General features: G+C 39.6%; 3 protein-coding genes across 8 annotated transcripts in view; 1 reads left to right on the forward strand and 2 right to left on the reverse strand.

Moving 5' to 3' along the window:
* oxr1a (oxidation resistance 1a) overlaps window positions 1-2,278 on the forward strand; it is a 178,559-nt gene extending 176,281 nt beyond the window's left edge. For all 6 annotated transcript variants that reach the window (XM_067602365.1, XM_067602367.1, XM_067602368.1 and 3 more), the window contains one exon: window positions 174-2,278. In XM_067602365.1, coding sequence (XP_067458466.1) covers window positions 174-309 — 136 coding nt within the window. In that variant the 3' untranslated portion in view covers window positions 310-2,278. The remainder of the gene's footprint in view (window positions 1-173) is intronic.
* A 1,577-nt stretch (window positions 2,279-3,855) lies between these two features.
* sqlea (squalene epoxidase a) lies at window positions 3,856-12,528 on the reverse strand. Its single transcript, XM_067602371.1, has 11 exons — window positions 11,400-12,528; window positions 10,760-11,018; window positions 9,052-9,229; window positions 8,593-8,689; window positions 8,321-8,434; window positions 7,410-7,581; window positions 6,820-6,915; window positions 5,995-6,137; window positions 5,648-5,744; window positions 5,387-5,474; window positions 3,856-5,194 (listed from the first exon to the last, which is right to left on the reverse strand). The coding sequence occupies exons 1-11, from the start codon at window positions 11,676-11,678 to the stop codon at window positions 5,002-5,004; spliced, it is 1,716 nt and encodes a 571-aa protein (XP_067458472.1). The 5' UTR covers window positions 11,679-12,528; the 3' UTR covers window positions 3,856-5,001.
* A 1,077-nt stretch (window positions 12,529-13,605) lies between these two features.
* On the reverse strand, window positions 13,606-18,357 carry LOC137191902 (uncharacterized). The gene is made up of 14 exons (XM_067602374.1): window positions 18,221-18,357; window positions 17,700-17,776; window positions 17,481-17,553; window positions 17,251-17,363; window positions 17,105-17,130; window positions 16,720-16,857; window positions 16,233-16,342; window positions 16,045-16,140; window positions 15,849-15,932; window positions 15,644-15,770; window positions 15,428-15,533; window positions 14,465-14,647; window positions 14,305-14,379; window positions 13,606-14,002 (listed from the first exon to the last, which is right to left on the reverse strand). Exons 1-14 carry the CDS (start codon window positions 18,246-18,248, stop codon window positions 13,919-13,921), a joined length of 1,320 nt encoding a protein of 439 aa, XP_067458475.1. The 5' UTR covers window positions 18,249-18,357; the 3' UTR covers window positions 13,606-13,918.
* Between the last annotated feature and the right edge of the window lie 230 nt (window positions 18,358-18,587).

The raw sequence follows: 18,587 nt of genomic DNA on the forward strand, positions 1-18,587 counted from the left end.
TTCAAGTTAGGTAAAGTAAAATAATGCTATTAAAAAGTGTGATATGCTGCAGTAGCTGCTCTCATAGTGCAAAAGTAAGTTTGGTTCCCAGTAAAGATGCTACAGAAGATGTGAACCTGGAGAGAAGTTTGTGGCCATCTGATTTAAGTTCATTTTCCTTTCTTGTCTTTCAGTGGTGAGTTTGGCCTGTGGCTGGACGGAGACCTTTACCACGGCAGGAGTCACTCCTGTAAAACATTTGGGAACCCCATGCTGTCAAAAAAGGAGGATTTCTATGTGCAGGACATAGAGATCTGGGCTTTTGAATAACAAGACAGTGCACCACAGGGAAAGTCCTGCAAAAGGGCAAACCAAGGAGTCCTCCTCCTTAGAACTATGGCAACGTCCCAAACCTAACTGCACATCACCAGGGCTCCCCAGGGTGGAAGCCAGCTATCGGATGCTTGTTGTGCATTACTACTGCAGTTATTACGGAGCTTTTTTTCTTTGTGAAAAATTACCTTTGTGTGTATCTTGTTACAGCCTTGTGCAGCCTCTTTGCAGAGTAGGGGGGAGTGTGTAAAGCAGTGAAAATCATGGTGAAAATACAGTGAGATGAGGTTGCATCCGAGGGATGAAGAGAGGGAAGCAGGGAAGGAGAGAAAGGTAAAAGGGACCATCGGGCCTTGAAGAGGAAATGACCATCGGAGCTCCTCTCACCTGAGAGGTGGTGAAGATGATGGTGGCTGAGGTTTGGGACTGCTGTGAGAAGAGAGAACTGCCCTACTGGTCCAGATTGTGCATCTGAACTTTACAGAACCTCAAGGAATCCCCAGCACCCTCTCAAACCCCCTAGAACTTTGTTCATTCAGTAGGATGTTACTCACTGTGCTGTCAGCCTTGACGGAGAGAGACCCAGTTAGAGGAAGAGAAAGGCAAGCTAACAAAAAAGCTGAACACATTCCATTACTCTTGATGGTGGTGGAGTGTCTGGTTTGTGGTAAAACACCAATTTACAAAATGCATCAGCAGCAGGATACGATGACACTTAGCTCAGAGAAGAGAATATTTGCTGTGGGGGGGGGACAGGTGAGTCTTTTTACAGTACAGTACAGTTTTGGGTTGTCTTCTGAGGCTAAACTATAGAGTATTGTGTATTGTAGTCCTCCTGTTGTTCACTGTCATAGCACACCATCTGAAAGCACATAGCTATAATCAGATCACCCATCGTCGTAATGTTCTGTTCAGTGGGTGTACGTGTGAGTCCAGCTAACACCAGCTCCTCTCGCAGGATGCTGGCTGTACTGTTTGTAGACAGTAACGTGTTGCAATAGATTTGTGGAATATGCAAATAACTGTCATGTGACCTCAAATACCCGCAGGTCGTGGCACTTTTGCCGCCACCTGTCGCTCTTTCAAGAGAGAAACTTGTAAAGCTTTTACGTCTTGATACACAATTGCTTTTCTGGGTATCATTTGAAAAGCCTGAGACGTGGTTAACTGTTTTACATGCATATATGACAATTATATATTGGTATATATGATTATATATGGATTTATATAATCATATATATTTTGCTGTTAAGTGTGACAGTGATCTATTTGTGCTGATATTTCAGCTGTTACAATATAATGTATATTACCCTGTAAATTAATGTTAAAATAGTAGATTTGTTCCATATATATATATATACACATACATATATATATATATCTATATATATATATATGAAAATGCTATATAAATATACATATATATAATAAAGTGTGGATTGGTGGGTTGCTTCTAGCACTTTAATCTGGTGTAAAAGCGTCAACGCCAGGTTCTTAGATTCTCTTAGCAGTAGCTGTACAGTACTTTTTTGTTTAGATCATTAAGATGTTAACTGTTAGTAGAAAGCTTGCTGCTACCAATATCAATAAGGGTATGCCCTAATGCTCTGTGTGTCTAAAAAGGAGGATTACTTAAAGGTAGGAAGGGGGGTTGAACTTGTATAAACACGGCAGCAGGGCTCGGTTTCTCTCCTCATGTGGCTGTCAGGTGAGTCTCAGTCAGGTAGGTATGCAGGCAGGCAGACTGACTTCTGACAGGCAGATGATGGCAGGTGAAGGGAAGAGAGTACAGTGCGTAACCCTCCCCCAAGGAGCTTTCTTCCCCCCTTTCTGGTCTTCCACACCAGTATTTGTGTCCTTGTGGAGAGTCACAAAGAATAATATGGATAATTCTTCCAATTATTTCACCAGAATACAATGTATCAGTGATGTATAAATAACAATAAAGCTGAACTAATTGTTGTAACCTGGGATATGTCTGAATTTGTCATGCTTCAACCTTTACTTAGTTACTTTTTAACATTACAGTCAGTTGCCTAATAGAAGTATTAAGTGTTTTATCCTTCGTGGAGTCACTACTTCTGGACCATGTAGTTCCTTGTATATGGGGAATGATTACAGAATTTCATAATGTCAAATTAATAGATTTTTAAACCGTTGTTAAAGATACATTATAAATTCATTTAATTAAAGTCACATTAATAAAGGCATTAATAGTTTATTTTAGGTAACACACTGCTCACGCAACTCAAAGTGACCATGAAATGGAAACTAAATGTGCAAAGAAATAAATGGAATCTGATAATCAGACAGGTGTAAATTTTAAAGTCTTTTAAGATTAAACTTGTATTCAATGAAATTTATCATTTAAAGACAAAAACCTAAATCTAATCATTTTAATATTTTGTTTACTTACCCATTTCTGCTGTCTCATTTAAATGCAATTTTATTTCCTCAACATATAATTACTCAAATGTATCAGTTTATTAATGGATTGTTATTAAACACTGTAAAAGTCTAATTATTTTAGTGGCATACTACAGACTCCATACATGCTACAACTGAACGTTTCAATTCAATGACATTTGGAGACTCAGTAACAGAACATAGTTTGATGTTGACATACAGGAATGTGAGAAATGGTCAAAAAGCCTGTATTTGTTTTGCCAGGTCTCTCTACACAACAGTATTCTACATCTGAGCGGGAGCCTGCCTGCCTGCCTGTAACAGAGTTCCTGTGGTCATTGAAAACCCTTGAAATTTACATCTTCAGTGACCTTAAAAGAGTCTCTTGACTTTTGTAGATGAAATATTCCACCAAGCTCACCAGTGGGCCTCTCTGTGTTAGTGAAAACACCTCATATCATGGAAACCCCACTGTTGATTATCAGTGTTGATGTAGCTACAGTTTAAAACTTATATTAAAAGGTGATTTGATGAGGCTCTATGTTACTGATGTCACTGTCAGTATATACATTTTAGATTTTCATTTCATCCAGCAAGTCCTTTTAAGTCCTTAGATTATACACACAAGTATGGGCCCCGCTTTGATCAGTGGCCAACAGCTACATTTACTGCAATATAATTTTAAAAAAGTTTTCAGCATTTAGTATTCCTCTGGATGTAAAAACCTCCAATAAAAGATTAATGCCAAAACTAATTTTAAAAACTCAGCTTTCATTGTGCTCCAATAAAAAATCTCCTGAATTTCAAAGCTACAGAACAGCAGTGACTTAATCCAGTCTATTGAGAGCCGAACTGTTAGAGGCAGGATAATAAACTGGGCTTTGATTGAAACAGGATGAAATCCTTCAGCTGTGAGTGAGCTCCATCTAATGGTTGCATGTGTAAGTGTTGGTCCGCTATTGTTAAATTCACTTTACACTTACTTGCTGGTTTGCTCATTAACTGTCCCATGGGTCTAATCAATCCTTAATAGTAGATGATGTACTATCAGTAAAATTAATTGTGTAATTATACAAATTATCCAATAACAATTTATCAGGGGAAACCTGCTCTAAAACCAGTAAACTGAAACACAAGTCTGGTTTGTTATGTATGTTTTATTTAATGGCCCATCAAGCCCAACACAACAGAGCAGAGCAGCTGTGGTGATTTACAGTTCAGGAGCTCCTAGTCTGTGTCAGCTCAGGAGAAACAACACCTGAGCATCATCTGTTGACTCGGTCCTGATTTGAGCATCATTCCTTCCATCTCGGGTCCCAGTTAAACCCAAACATCCCCCCAGGCATCACGCTGTGTCAAGTCTGTACTGATATCCAGCAGGACTAAAAAAGTGCAGGGATCATTGTTGGGTTCTGGGATTATAGTCTTGTCAGCTGCACCGTCAGCATGTTTCAGACTGACTGTAGGCACCAAAATGTGTTACAAAAAAAGTCCCTTATTGCAATATATAAAGATCAACAGTCACAGAGAGAAAGGCAGGAGATGATCCTCTGAGCAAACAGTGTGAACACATAAAGTCGTGCAGACATTTCTCAACTAAAAAGGCTGAAAATATACAAGAGAAGTATCATTTTGTATAAATTACAACGTTAAGATAACTTTTTAGAAAGCTTCTGTCTTATGACATCCCATCATCAGTGCTTTAGATTCACAATTATTTTTGTATTAACGTACATCATCATTACAGAAGGATCCTCATATTAAATACAGCCCAAATTAGCTCTACAAGAAAATATACCAGCAGGAAAGTGGCTTTATCTCAAAGTCATTATTAAGAAATTCGGATGCCATGTTCCACATGGCAATTATACAAGGCAGGAATAATTCCACAGCACTGAATATTCAGTGTAATCAGGGTGTGAGCTAATATACTGAACGTTACAAGCCTCAAGCATAAAACTGTGGGCGAGCACAAACAGCTACACCAAGGCATTGATGCAAATATTTCCAAATGGAAAAAGGCAGTAAACAGGACATAAAGACAATGGCAACATCTCCAGCTGTCAGTAAGGCAGGGGCATAAGATAGAAAATCCTCATTGGTAAAATCATTAAGTTTGAGATGACAACAGTGCCTTATTCAGTGGTTGAACAAACATGACAGCTACTGAAAAATACCAACGTTTGTTTTGCTTTTCCTAATTAAGCCATACAGCTCATATAGAGTTTGGTCTATGTGTGTCCAGATGTAATACAGCATGTAGAGATTTCCATATGAAACTCCTCAGTACACCAGGTACTTGAACTCAGAGTAGATGAGGGGAAACATGACCGTGCAGGCTCGGTAGAGGATGGCTCCGCTTTTGAATAAAGCTCGGGGTTTGGTGCTCCAGGACTCGGACTTGAAGTTGAAGTAGATCGCGTACACCGCCACGGCGAAAAAGTGTCCAATAAGGGTCATTGGTTTGGGCGTCAACCTGATGAAAGTCAAGATGTTATTAGTGCATCAAAATTTTCAGTCTCATGTATTTAAATTTGCCTTTAAAGGAATGGTTTGACATTTTGGGGAAGTGCGCATATTCAATTTCTTGTGTGCACCATGATGAGGTATAAAAAGACTACAGTTCTTTCATTCTGCATAATCATGGAGCACATTATTTATTGCTTACACTGAGAGGAGTCCAATGGGCCCAGCGATGCACTGTCCACCAAGCTTGAAGTACTGGAAGCAGGCTTTTCTCAGCTCATGCAGAGAATCTGGTCAATCCAAAACAGCCACATGGATATGATGAGAAAATGACCATTATTTTCTGAATGAAATAAATTCAGGTTTTGCTTATTGAATGCATAATAATAATTAGTATTTTCTAATTCTCTGTCATTGTTTTCTATGTGTCATTAGATGCAGGCTGTGATGGGCAGAGACTCACTGTCGGTGGCTGCAAACAGCTCATACAGGGCCTGGGCCAACACATTCACCACAAAAGAATGTGATGACTTGCGTTCCCAGTGGAATTTTTTCTTTGCCTATTGAGAGGAAGAAAAAAAAGAGCTTAGTGTAATATTGTACACCGGTCTGCAGTCCCTCACCTACGGCAGAGGGAATAACAGGCAAATGTGATGCACTATAAGCTCCAAATAACTTCTGCTGGCTGGCATACAGTATGCAAGTTGCTTCTAATGTTGCAGAAAAAATATTTGTTTGTATTTTATTCATTTTTAAAGTATTTGGATAATTTGAATCCTGTTAATGTTCTCCAAAAGGTCTTGTGTTCACCTGCAGCATGGCGCCGTCGTCGTACAGATCCGGGATGTTGTTGAGCAGACTCCTCCAGATGCGAACGTCGTTGAGCGCAACGCTCATCCCTCCTCCCGTCAGAGGGTGCCTCATGTTGTAAGCATCGCCCAGGAGAAGCACGCCTGCAGACGACACACTGCTGTTTGTCTCACATCCAAAACACATCACTAATTGTTCTTCTGTTTTGTTTTGTTTTTATAAGCTCAGAACTTTGTAATCTTCCAACGAATGTCAAACACAGTGAGCAGGATGAAGTGTGAAAGACAGCTTTTAGTGTTTAGTGTTTAAGTTTGTCATCACTCCTTACATGACATACACAGTCTGTTTCAAAAGGAATAGTTTGACATTTTGGGAAATACACATTTAGTTTGTTGCTGACAGTTAGATGAGAAGTTTGATACCACTCTCACTGTCAAGAGTGGTATTGATCTTCTCATCAAACTCTTGGCTAGAGAATGAATGAATGTATTTCCCAAAATATCAAACTATTCTTTTAAATGTAAGTGTGGTTCTATCAGCCAAAAAAAGATTCAGCATTTTTTTTTAGTTTATCCATAAAACAAAGTACTTGGGAACCCTTGGGGAAAAATATGCATTTATAACAGTTTTTCAATTTAACCTGAAACACAGACTAATTGCAAATTAGATGACAGCCAGGAAAGTGTTTCACTTTCTTTCATCATGCAGTAATGACCAAAGGGAAGCACTTCTTTCCAAGACATGCATCACACTGTACACAAGCTGAAATCAGTTCAACAGATTCCCTCTGACCACCTCCAACAACAGTCAATAACACTTCAGTACCTGGCTTGTTGACAGGGGAGGGGGGGAGGAAGCTGGCAGGCATGGACCTGAGTCGATCGTTCTGTAGCGCCACCATGAAAGGCTCCTTTAAATGCTCTGAAGGAAGGAGAGAAAGAGAGAGACCACAGGCGGTCGATCACTCAGCTGGCTCTGGGGATGAAAACCCAAAAGGTGCATGCTGGGTACATGCACAGGAAGAAAAAACCTTTTCTTTGGTGTCTGAATGTACATTATCAATGCATCAGTGTGACTGACTCCGCCATTTCAGCAGGACCTCTGTCAAGGTTAGCAGAGCTGGTGCTTTGATACTGTGGCTTTGATATTTCAGCATGAATGTCAAATCCTTCAACTGCACCTTCCTTGGCTGATCACACAACAGCACAGGAAGAAATCTGGATATATTTCTAGCTGCCAAGACTCGGCATGATCGCTTGATAAAAAAAAAACCTTTCCAAGAGGAGGATTTTCAAATAATCTAGTTACAAACTTTGATCATTTATCACGCTACAGGAGCTCATCCTCAAGCCAGAAGGTCATTGTTCATTAGAGATAATTATAGCCATTTTTAAAGTGATATTTCCTTCTTTTACCTGGCAGCTGCGGGTGTATTTTCTCTGCCATGTACTCTAAGAGGTTGCGTGGCATCTCCCCCCTGATGTCCACAAGCACTCTGGTGTGTGAGGAGGAGATCTGATAGATGAGCACGGGGCTTGGATTGGCCAGCACCAGCTCGGCATGGTTGGATTTAAACTGGGGACAATCCTGAGGAGAAGCAGAGTGAGAACTCAGTGATAGATATACATGTCCTCATTCCAGTTCAGTTTACAAAGTGATCTATTGGATTGAAGAAACCTTGTTTTAATCAATATCTGGAAACTTTTTATTTCACTACAGGTGGTATTTAGAATCGATAAAGGTCCATTTGTAAGGTTTGCACACATATTTGATTTCCTACATCACACTGCACTTTTAAATGTCATGTAACAAAAGGTAACCATGAAGTCATTGCACAAGAAAACAGTAAGACAGACAGAAATAACAGACTGTTCAACACTCACATTATATGGAATACCCTCCAATTTGATATACAATTCCTCCTATTTGGCATTTATTAACAAGTATATAAACATTTAATAACACACTATGATGTAGTTGTAGCAGATATAAGGTCATGTCACTGATACTTGTATCTGCTTACAACTATATTATAGTGTCTTATAAACCATTCATTAAATGTTTATATACTGCTTATAAATGCTTAATAGGGGGACTTAAACTAAAGTGTTTCTGAACAATTGAACCTACTGATTAAGGGGATTTCTGGAAATATTTACAGTTAAGGTGCAGTGTGGGATCTGTCTTTGGGCTTAACAAGAAATCTGAAAGATTTGAGGATTGTGTCCAGATAAAATTAAATTTTTGTACTTTTGAATGTTGTATGATGCCAAACTTAATTGAAAAAAACCCTGAAACACTTAACAAAACAATAATAAAACTGTACCTTCATCAGACATCCAACAAAGTGAGAAGACGTGCGAGCTTTCCCAGAAACCAGACTCTTTCTGAATTTGGAGAAACAGCCATCAGCCACTATTGTGAGAGCTGCACGGATTTCCTACAGGACACAGGAGCACACAGTCATCATCTTCACAATCAGACTCTTAACACACTCCCTGCACCTAAGGCAGGATTTCTTTCCATGAGAGAAGCTCAGAATTAGAAGGTTTTTTAGCAGCTTATTCAACATGTACACACAGAGTTTCCTCTTCTCACCTTGACGTCTCCAGTTTCTTTATCCTTGTAATGGACTCCGGTTACACAGCCGTCCTCTTCCTCCAAACTGGTCACAGTGCCTTCTACAACTGTGACACTGGGGGGTGCAATTAGACAGTTAGACATATAATTTCCATATGCCAGCACAGCAGAGGAAACATGGAAAGGTAGCGACTACCGGTCACTTTATGACTAGTTTTTTAAGCATTAGAGCTTTTTCAGACACTTTTAAAAGGTAAAAATACATTGAACCAACCACTGATCATCTCCCCCATTAAAATAAATCTATCTATAATCTATACTATTTAATGCATCCAGTAGTTTTACTAGTCATGTATATGCTAAATATATGAGCACCATTTGAACACAGCATAGATGTTAAATGGTCCCTCAGGTTCCTTCAGTGTTATCCCATTAGCCAGTTGGCACATAAATTCTGTTTTTCATGACTCTACTCACTTTGGCTCGGCCAGGGCGGCTCTCCTCAGGCCCATGATGAATCGACCGTGATGGAAAGCCCGTCCGCACTGGATGCTTTCCTCCTCCTGAGGGTAAGGGATCTCCACCTCTGTGCCGCTCTCCATGTCATGGATCACATAGCCGTTGACCAGATGGGCATCCAGACCCTCCACCGAACCTGAGGGCAAACACGAGCAACAGGTTACAATCTGACCTCACACATTCATTATTCATCCAGTTTGCTGCTGCTGTTCACGTGTGTGTGATTTAATGGAACAAAGGTTAAAAGCTACAATGGGCATTTGATGAAAGGGTGCATTTTTAATCCATTAACATAAAAAGTTTCCCCCTTTTTATCCCCTCAAGTAGCTTTAAGGTTGGAAAAATCATCTTATTTTACAGTCTGACAATCATGCATCTGCAAATGTAAATGTAAACTATCATGTAAACTTTTCATTAAGTCTTTTCAACATGACTTGCAACCAGTAAGATGAGCCTTTTGAAAGTATCCTGTATAAACATGATGGAAAAAATCCTAATAATAAAGATGTTACCATGGTAATAAAGGAGGTTTTCAAAAATCATGGTGATCACTGCAACTCATTAGCATACTGATGACCTCAGGCACACTGTAAGGCCCTATGAACTCACTTAAATATATACCATTTACATTTATTTGGTCAGACTGGAGGGTTGTTTTGGGGGTGAGGAGGATGAGGTTTGAGGAACTCATACAAAATAATATCATTGACTGTATAAAATATTAGGAACACTGATGTTTTTCATAATTCATAATCATAATACCATTACACTTATCTTTTTTCATAAGTGTAATGGTACAGTGACTGCAAATAAAAGCCATTATCTCATATGGAATTTCCTCATTAAAACTATACTGACCAAAAGTAGGAGATGTAGATAAGTGTAGATAGGTTTTTAAGATTTTACAGCCCCTGAAAACTTTTCAAATCTTAAGTATTTCTCTATAACATTAAATATGTACAAATAAATAAGCAACAATCAAAGTTAAAGTTCATAAAAAACAAGGATCCTTAGTTATGTCCAACACTTTGGTTCAGGCTGAAAATATCTCAACAATCATTTGATGGATTTCCATTAAATTTGGTACAGACATTCGTGTCACCCTCAAGATAATGTTGGTGATCCTCTGACATTGTGAGTATGTTAGCATGCTGACACTTAGCACCACTGTGACTGTGTACAGCCTCACAGGGCTGCTAGCATGCATTCTTATTTAAGAGTTTGACGCTCAAGCTAATCTGCTTCATCAGGGCTGTGTACTGTAGGTGTGGTTTATCTGATTTGACTGACAGTAATGGTATCATAAGCAAACAGCCAAACAACCAATCATCAGATTTTGATTAAAGTATTGCTTGATTCTGATTGGTGCATGTCACATCTCCTTTTTCCAACTGAGCCTTGCCCACTTGAAACCGGTCAGATGTACACAGCCAAAACTAAAAATACAGAATTTCTTATGTGTGATAAGCAAAACTGTTTCTAACTTTGGCAGAAAATAGTGTGTTTATGTGGAACCCTTGTGCTCATTTTTTAAAGGTGGTTGAAAAAAATGTTTTTTCAGGGCCTTTAACCTCTATCACAACTAAGCAGAGGCAGAGCTATCTCACAGTTTGTCCATTCAGAGTATGTTTGCAGGTCACCAACAACAGCAGCTTCCACCACTGACCTTCCAGTCCCAGCTCTTTGAGAGCTCTGTAGCCTCCAGGTTGCAGCAGCTCCCCCACTATCCTGTCAGGCTCCTTCAGGTCCCTCTCCACCACCGTCACCCTCCTGCCATCCCGTGCCAGGACTGCCGCCATTGCTGAGCCCAGGACCCCAGCCCCTACTATCACCACATCTGGCTCTTGTGCCATGGAGGAGCCACTGGTGGCGACACTTTCTGAAGTGGAGGCCTCTACATCCACCCTCTTCCTGGTTCTCCGGTTCTGAAGTGAAGAAAGAGAGGTGAAATAATAGAAGGAAGTGAGACAGAAGCACTCATCATACACACAGTCCGAACTCAACTGGACTGTAAAGTAAACACTGGAAAATGTATTTTAGAAAACTTAATATATCTATCTCAATAGTGATAGATATCAAAAAATATATACTGGCTATTATTTCACATAAATATATAACATTTACAGCACTTATGTTAAACTAAAGGAGGCATAAATAAAACCATAGGTTCTTGTATTCATATAAATATACAAATTGTATATTCACGCAAATTAAAAACCGAATAATACATAAAAATATTCAAACATTTTTTATATAATTTGCATTTTTAAAAATCTGTCTTTGTCTTCCTTTGTTCAGTGTCTTACCTTTTTACAGTTGTTCTCTGCTTTCTCGCTCCTCTGTGTTGACGTTTGAGGGATGAAATGGTTGATAACAGGTAAAAAAGACAAGAGGCTCAGAAATAAATGAAAGACCTGAGAGACTCTGAGCTTCTGGCCATGAAAATACCTGACATATGAGAGCAGCAGCCCGACTGTGAGAAATAAGGCTGCGGCCATCACCAGCTCTTTGTGAGTGAAAGTCAAGACTGAGTCGGATTTTTTGTACAGATATGTAAAGCTTGCTATTCCCAGGAAAGTCCACATCTTTTTGGATGTAAAAAAAGTTTTTTAAAAAATAAAAAAAATTCAAACTGATGGTGATGGTGAAAGAGCAATACTGAGAAGCAGGTTTTCTTTAAGCTGACCAAAAAATCACCATGCACTAAAAATAATTAATAATTATTCTTCATCGGGATATTGTTTCTCAGGTGCTCCAAAATCAAGTCAACCGAGCCAAAATAAACTGTTACTTCAGTGCCTCATGATAATTTGTTCACCAGCAGACAGTCGGAGCGATGCTGCATATTTTATGCTAATGAGAAAGACGGACTACTTCGGATTCGGTGGTTTCACATCCCGCCTCCTTTACAGCTCAACCCTCCAATCAGGAGTGACGTGCCGGTGAGCAGAGCTCACGCTATCCACCGATTGGACAACCGCAGCGGCACTCGGCCTCCCTTCGGCCGCTGATTGGACAGCTGACTGGCAGGATAGTAGTATGATGTGATGTCAGTGGAAAGGTGCGCGTTTCATATTTTAGAGGCTGAATGATAGGAGGACCTGGACCAAAGATAGTTCATACTGGACAGGATGAATCACTCTGAAGTACTAACCTGGACCATCCCTGGGTCTGTTTATCACAGGCGCTCTACTACTCCATTTTATCTCAGACAGGGATGGCAATCTGTTACCATGGCAACTAAAGTTGTGCATAGGCCTACTGAAGAAAATCTCAATAATTAGTCAAGAAATAAAAGTAGACATTTTAGCAATATGTGTGCAGTCGTTGTGTTTGAATTTAAACCTAATAAATAATCGATGTTTGTAACAGAAGAAACAAGTGTCACATCTGCTCATGTTTACATTCAGGCTCATATATCTCAGTCTCACACTGATGGTGTCCAGAAAAGGGTCCAGAGTGAGAACTCTTTCCAATGCCCAGTGGTAAAATAAAGCTTGTGTTTGGAAAAGTCAACAGCTCTGTCATAATGTATGTGGATATGAACAACCAACTACACATACTGTACTGTAACCCATACAAACCGGCAGTTCCAACAATCATGTTGCCTAATGTTCTCCGGACAGCAAAAATGGATTATATAATCCCCCTATCAGTGCTGGTCACTCGCTGACATGTAAGATGTGTCTACATCTAACTGAGACGTGTACTTTTCTCTTTACATGCACTTTAATGCACTCTGCTGCTAACTGCTCGTTCTTTTTTGTTTTGTTTTGGTTTCTGTTTCTCTTCTTTTTTTTCTATCCTTTCCGTTGTTGTACTGCTGTGGGCTGGGAGGAACAGCATTTCGTTTTGTTGTGTATGCAAATACACAAGAAAATGACAAACTAATCTTGAATCTTGAATACTGGAGGGAGTTTTCATATATTCAAGACAAGTTAAATGTAGCAAATCAAATAATCAGAATCAGGCTGATGGCAAAAAAGAAAAGATGGAAACATCTCACATATTTATTTTTTCTTCCCCCAAACTAAAAACCTACTGGCTATTAGTTACAGCCTATGACCATATTTTGAATTTAAAAAGCAGTTGAACCAAAAACTTTGATTGTTTCAACACCACAGAACTAGTGTTAGTTAAGGTGGTTATTTTAGGTATAACACCACATGAACTAACTATAGAAATAAACCAAATAGACCAGAATTGCAGCAATGAAACAAATAACTAGGAACTGGTTAAAACCCACTGGATGGAGTAAATGGTTTGAGCATGAGGCTCACAATTACAGTATATACTGTAGACATACAGTATATACTGTATGTGTAATATAGACTTTGGCATGACAAAATAGGGGTTCAGCCTTGGAAATTATGTAATCTAAACTCAGACATTTTGTGTTCTCTTGCAATACAGTATCAAAAAATGTTTCTGGATATTGATCAGGTTCAATAATTTAGCTAATATTTGAGTAGACTTGTATAAATTGTAAGATAAATGTGATCACTCATCAGCTTCATTGAGAAAATGTGCTTTATTACATAGTTATGTTATGTAACATTAGTTATCAGCTAATACGAATATAGGCTCTCTGTGTATTCTACATACAATGACATAACACTTCATTTCAGTGTTCAGCTTCTCTATTTGTATTGTCTCACTTAGTAAAAAGCCTGCAAGCAAGTGTAATGTCCCAATAGGATTAATAAAGTACTCTATCTAACAGACTGATGTGTTCACCTGTGTTTCACCAGCAATACGAAACAGTGTAACAGTTTCTATTCACAGTCAAATTTATAATAAGCAGATACAGGAAGATAATCCTTAATTATATGTAGTGATTAAAGATGGTTTCATATTTTTCTTGCTTCCCTGATGTGACTTTCGGATCACCGTTCTGCTTGATGAAAGCCTGAAATAACAAAACATGGGAATTATTTTCATTTTGGGACCATAGTCTCTCACTTAGATTTCCACTCAGTTGTTAGACTCTTGTATATATAAAGTGGTATTCACAAAGATGGCTGAAAAGTTTTAAGCAGGTCAAAATTGGTAAAAACAAAAACAGTGTGCCTTCAAAATGTTGACAGGATTTGTTCAGGATGTTTTCTATGTATGTATGTTTGTATGTATGTAACATTTAATGATCCCTGTTTGCTCGTTTCCTCACTCATTCTTTCAATCACATTTTGCTGAGCTCATTTGGAGTCTTACCTCCATCTCCTCTAAGGTGGCAGAACCCTCCTCCACTTTCTGTCCAATGCCATGACTGAAGCTTGAGTAGCGCTCCTGTTAAATCACACATAACCAGTCAAAAAAAACCAAAAAACATTGTGTAACTGGTACCTGAATTTCAAGGAGCTACACACAGTACCTTCACCATGCCAGGGATAAGCCCGTCCTCAATGATGCGAACAGCATTTCTGAGTCCTCTTGCGAAGGCGTCCATGGCTCCGATGTGAGCGATGAACAGGTCCTCCAGGTCGGTGGACTCTCTGCGCACCTTAGCATCGAAGTTCAGGCCTCCTGGCTGCAGGCCACCTTGTTCAACGATGGTCTGGAGAAGATTAAACACTGCAGAATAACTCAGTTCCTTCATCACTGTTCTCATGTAAACTCACCTTGTGCAGTTGATTCAGTGCTACTACTGGCATGAGTCACTGCTTCCTCTAACAAACAAAAGATGGTTATCTGTGTGATTATTCATAAGCCAGAGAGTAGCATAACCTATTATTTATATGAACATTAAAGCTACACCAATCCTCATTTTCAGATTAACAATGGATCAAATTACTATGTGTAATGTAATAGGAGTCACTCAAAGTAACAAACACTTGATTCTGCAGTTCCCCTCAGCTGTACTGGCTGTTTTACTGTCTTTTAGCTTGTTTTGTTTTTTGTTTTCCAGTCTGCAACCCCCTGTCCAGTCACAGAAGGGAGCTATTTTCAATTAAAAAGCTCTGATGAACCTGCTGTGCACTACCTGCCCAGCATCGAACCATAGACAGGTAAAGTTGGAGGCTAGCTAGTGAGTATAGCTAGGGACTACTGGATTTACAGACCATAGGTGAATGGCCAAACAGACGACCCCAGATGCATACTTATGTAACTGCACATGTGCTGGATGTGTAACTAGGCAACTGTTTGCTAACACATTCACCATGAGCTTGTTCTGCTGCCCCCAAGTGACCAAAAATATTACTGCATAATACTGCTTTAACCAATATTAACAATGTTTGCTCATTTTTACCCTTGTCCAATAGTCTTTGTAAAATGTCACCATCACAAACAGTCATCTCCAATAAACTGCTGTTACAAGTGAAAGAAATTAGCTCACCTTCATGACCAAGGTTGTGTTCCTGATGTCCATGGGGAACTGATCTGTGTCCCACCCCAGGTCAGGAGAGCCGGTGTTAGAGTCAACTGAACCCAGCATGCCAAGCCTGTCCACCAGCAAGCAAGGACAATACAGCAACATTTAGGATATGGCAAAGTAAGAGATGTGGCAAAAATGTGACAAAGCAACATTTTGAAAAAAGTTAAGGTGTCTCACGCAGAGGCCATGACAATATCATGTTCGTAGGAGTGTCCTGCCAAGGTGGTGTGGTTGGGCTCGATGTTCAGCTTAAAGTGACTCTCCAGACCATAATGCTTAAGGAATCCTATAACACTCATAGCATCTGTAGAAGAAAACAGTGCATTATTAAAACTGTAAGATAAATAGCATATTGGTTTTGTTTAAATTTGGGAAACTTTACCATAATCATACTGGTGTTTACAGGGCTCCTTTGGCTTTGGTTCAATTAGAAACTGGCACTTCAAACCAATCTTCTCTTTGTACTCTGGTGACAAATATACAGACATGAAACTGAGCTGTTACACATCCATAATGCAGAACACAGACTGTTCAAAATACAGAGTTGGAATCCATCGCACATTCAAACACACACTTACTGACTGCCATTTTGAAGAAGTTGGCCATGTGCTTCAGTTCAGCAGCGACATCAGTATTATGGATGGAGAGGAAACCCTCCCTTCCACCCCAAAACACTGAGGAGACATACACACTGATTACAAGGAGGAAGCAACATGGCGATATTGCTTTACATTTAGCTAAGGTGACACTATCAAATCACTCGTACCAAAATTTTCTGCACCCAGTTTCTTGGCAACATCCAGCCCCTTCTTGACCTGAGCACCAGCGTAGGCCAGAACATGGCAGTCAGGGTTGGTGGCTGCACCGTTCATGTACCTATAAACATATAATATAAATATACCATATAAATTAGTTGCAATACTTTTTAAACCTACCTACTCCTGTTTTGCACTATAAATAAGGTGGTACATTGCTGTCAAATACAGCCTGTTACAATAAATGTAAATGTTCTCTCAAAATCAACTTCCATCTTGTCTACTCTGTGTAAGCTGTGTAAGTGGCTGGCAAGTGAAATTATATACAACCAGAATACTGCAATTAATACATAAACCCACTTTCAGATACATGATTACATGCTTAACTTTCACCTAACAGAGCTTTAAGTCTTAATGAGGAGGACCCGTTTGCCCTGGTGAAAGCCCAGCTTAAGAAAAACTACAGCTTCAGCTTTAACATCTGAGTAACACACTGACCTGGGATGAGCAAAGAGGTTGCAGGTGACCCACAGCACCTTGACTCCAGTCTGGCTCTGTAGCTGGAGAGCCAGGTCTGTTATTTCATCCAGATTCCTGTTGGACTCCTCCAGGGTGGATCCCTCAGGAGCCATGTCTCTGTGGGAAACAGAGGACAGTTAAGGACTAGTCCTCATTAGATTTTGTTACTTTTAAATATATTAAATTAGTAGTGGATGTTATTTTACGGGTAGGTAGAGTTAGCAGGGATATTTTTTTCATATTGTCAAGTACTGTAGGGCTAAAAGCAAGAAAATACTGTAAACCTACAGACATAAATAAGCATAAATAGCTGCAATCTTAAAAAAAATCAAAACAAAAAGACAAAAAACATTTGGTCAATTACCTGTCGTGGAATGTGTAATATTTCACCTGTGAAAACAAGAAGAAGTCACAAAGTGAATAAACTGTATATAGTGTAATGTATAATAATATTTACTTTGATCAGCTGTGTGTAGCTGACAGTTTAATTATAAAAGTTAGTTCCCTCACACCAAGCTTGGTGAAAAACTCAAAAGCAGCCCGCAGCCGCTTTTTGGCTGATTCCATGGGAGTCCCTTCATTCCAGGACCGGTGGAGGGTTGGAAACCCAAAAGGATCAGCACCTGAGAACATAAAGAGGTAAACATACAGAAAGACAAAACATGTACCATCTAAAATACTGTTACACAGTAACAGGTGTTAACAGTAGTAGTTAATGTAATGGTCAGGTTTTACAGTACCAGTTCCACAGAAGGAGTGCCAGTAACAGACTGAGAACCTCAGCCAGTCCTCCATCTTCCTCCCCATCAGCACCTGCACAGAGGAACACTGAGCTCTGACAGCCATCACACTTATTATCTATTCAGTCGTGTGTGTGTGTGTGTGTGTGTGTGTGTGTGTGTGTGTGTGTGTGTGTGTGTGTGTGTGTGTGTGTGTGTGTGTGTGTGTGTCACTCCTACCTCTTCTGCATTGTAATGTTTGAAGCTCAGGACATCTCCTGGTCCAGCACTGGGTAAATAAGGGATTTTGGGAATGCCTGTGCAGTATAAACGTTATGTTCAGTTACTTTAACCGTGTTAGATATTAGAGCACAGAATATAACACTGTGAAATATTATTCCTGAATGAATGTGAATTAATGATTAGTAGTGAACTGATTAGTGTGTGAACTGTTTCAAACTGTGCAAAACGTCTGAGCCATTCATTGCATACAACCTACTGCAGCTGTCACACCACTGACCATATGTGTCAAAGTGGAGAGACTGAAGTAGATCCAGTGTCCTCAACTATACAAACACGTGTTTGGGCAAGTAAATCTATGTGGGTTGTAATTTTGCAGAATTCCAGCACGGCCTTCGTTGTTGCTCGCTGCACATCGGACGCTTTCTATCCACACCACACTCACACTCACATACGCGCACACGTACACAGCAGACAGTAGTGTATACAGTACTTTTGAGCACTGAAATACTACAATTTACCCGCAAAGAATTCCTCCTGCGCTGACATGTCTGGATCACAACTTGTACGGTTCCTGCAGGCGGGCTGCAAGTTTGTCCACGTCCTTCCTCCAAAACAATGAGTGCAGTTCCGTCTTCAAACACCAGGTGTCACTGTATCTCTTTAAAACACTGAGGGTTCAGCTACAGCGGGTGCTGCATTTGTAAAGTAGTCATTTTGAGTTTAAAAGATACTATGAAATTAAAGTTCAGTTGCTTTATTTAATGGAGTCGCCCCCATGAGAAAATCTGGTATATTGCCATGTATGTAAAGTATATATCTTAAGTATCTATATCTATAATTTACATTATAGACATATATGTTTTGTCCAGTGTCCAAAACATATAC

This window comes from Thunnus thynnus, chromosome 10 (assembly GCF_963924715.1).
Source record: "Thunnus thynnus chromosome 10, fThuThy2.1, whole genome shotgun sequence".
Lineage (NCBI taxonomy): Eukaryota > Metazoa > Chordata > Actinopteri > Scombriformes > Scombridae > Thunnus > Thunnus thynnus.

What these genes read in the sequence shown, in the direction of transcription:
- sqlea (XM_067602371.1), bottom strand. Translation starts at nt 11,678, where the DNA reads ATGTGGACTTTCCTGGGAATAGCAAGCTTTACATATCTGTACAAAAAA. An exon ending in GCCGCCCTGGCCGAGCCAAA is followed by an intron (nt 8,690 to 9,051) that starts GTGAGTAGAGTC and finishes TGCACCCCCCAG; the next exon opens with TGTCACAGTTGTAGAAGGCA. An exon ending in AATACACCCGCAGCTGCCAG is followed by an intron (nt 6,916 to 7,409) that starts GTAAAAGAAGGA and finishes TCCTTCCTTCAG; the next exon opens with AGCATTTAAAGGAGCCTTTC.
- LOC137191902 (XM_067602374.1), bottom strand. Translation starts at nt 18,248, where the DNA reads ATGTCAGCGCAGGAGGAATTCTTTGCGG. An exon ending in GATATTGTCATGGCCTCTGC is followed by an intron (nt 15,534 to 15,643) that starts GTGAGACACCTT and finishes GCTGGTGGACAG; the next exon opens with GCTTGGCATGCTGGGTTCAG. An exon ending in CCACCTTAGAGGAGATGGAG is followed by an intron (nt 14,003 to 14,304) that starts GTAAGACTCCAA and finishes TTGTTATTTCAG; the next exon opens with GCTTTCATCAAGCAGAACGG.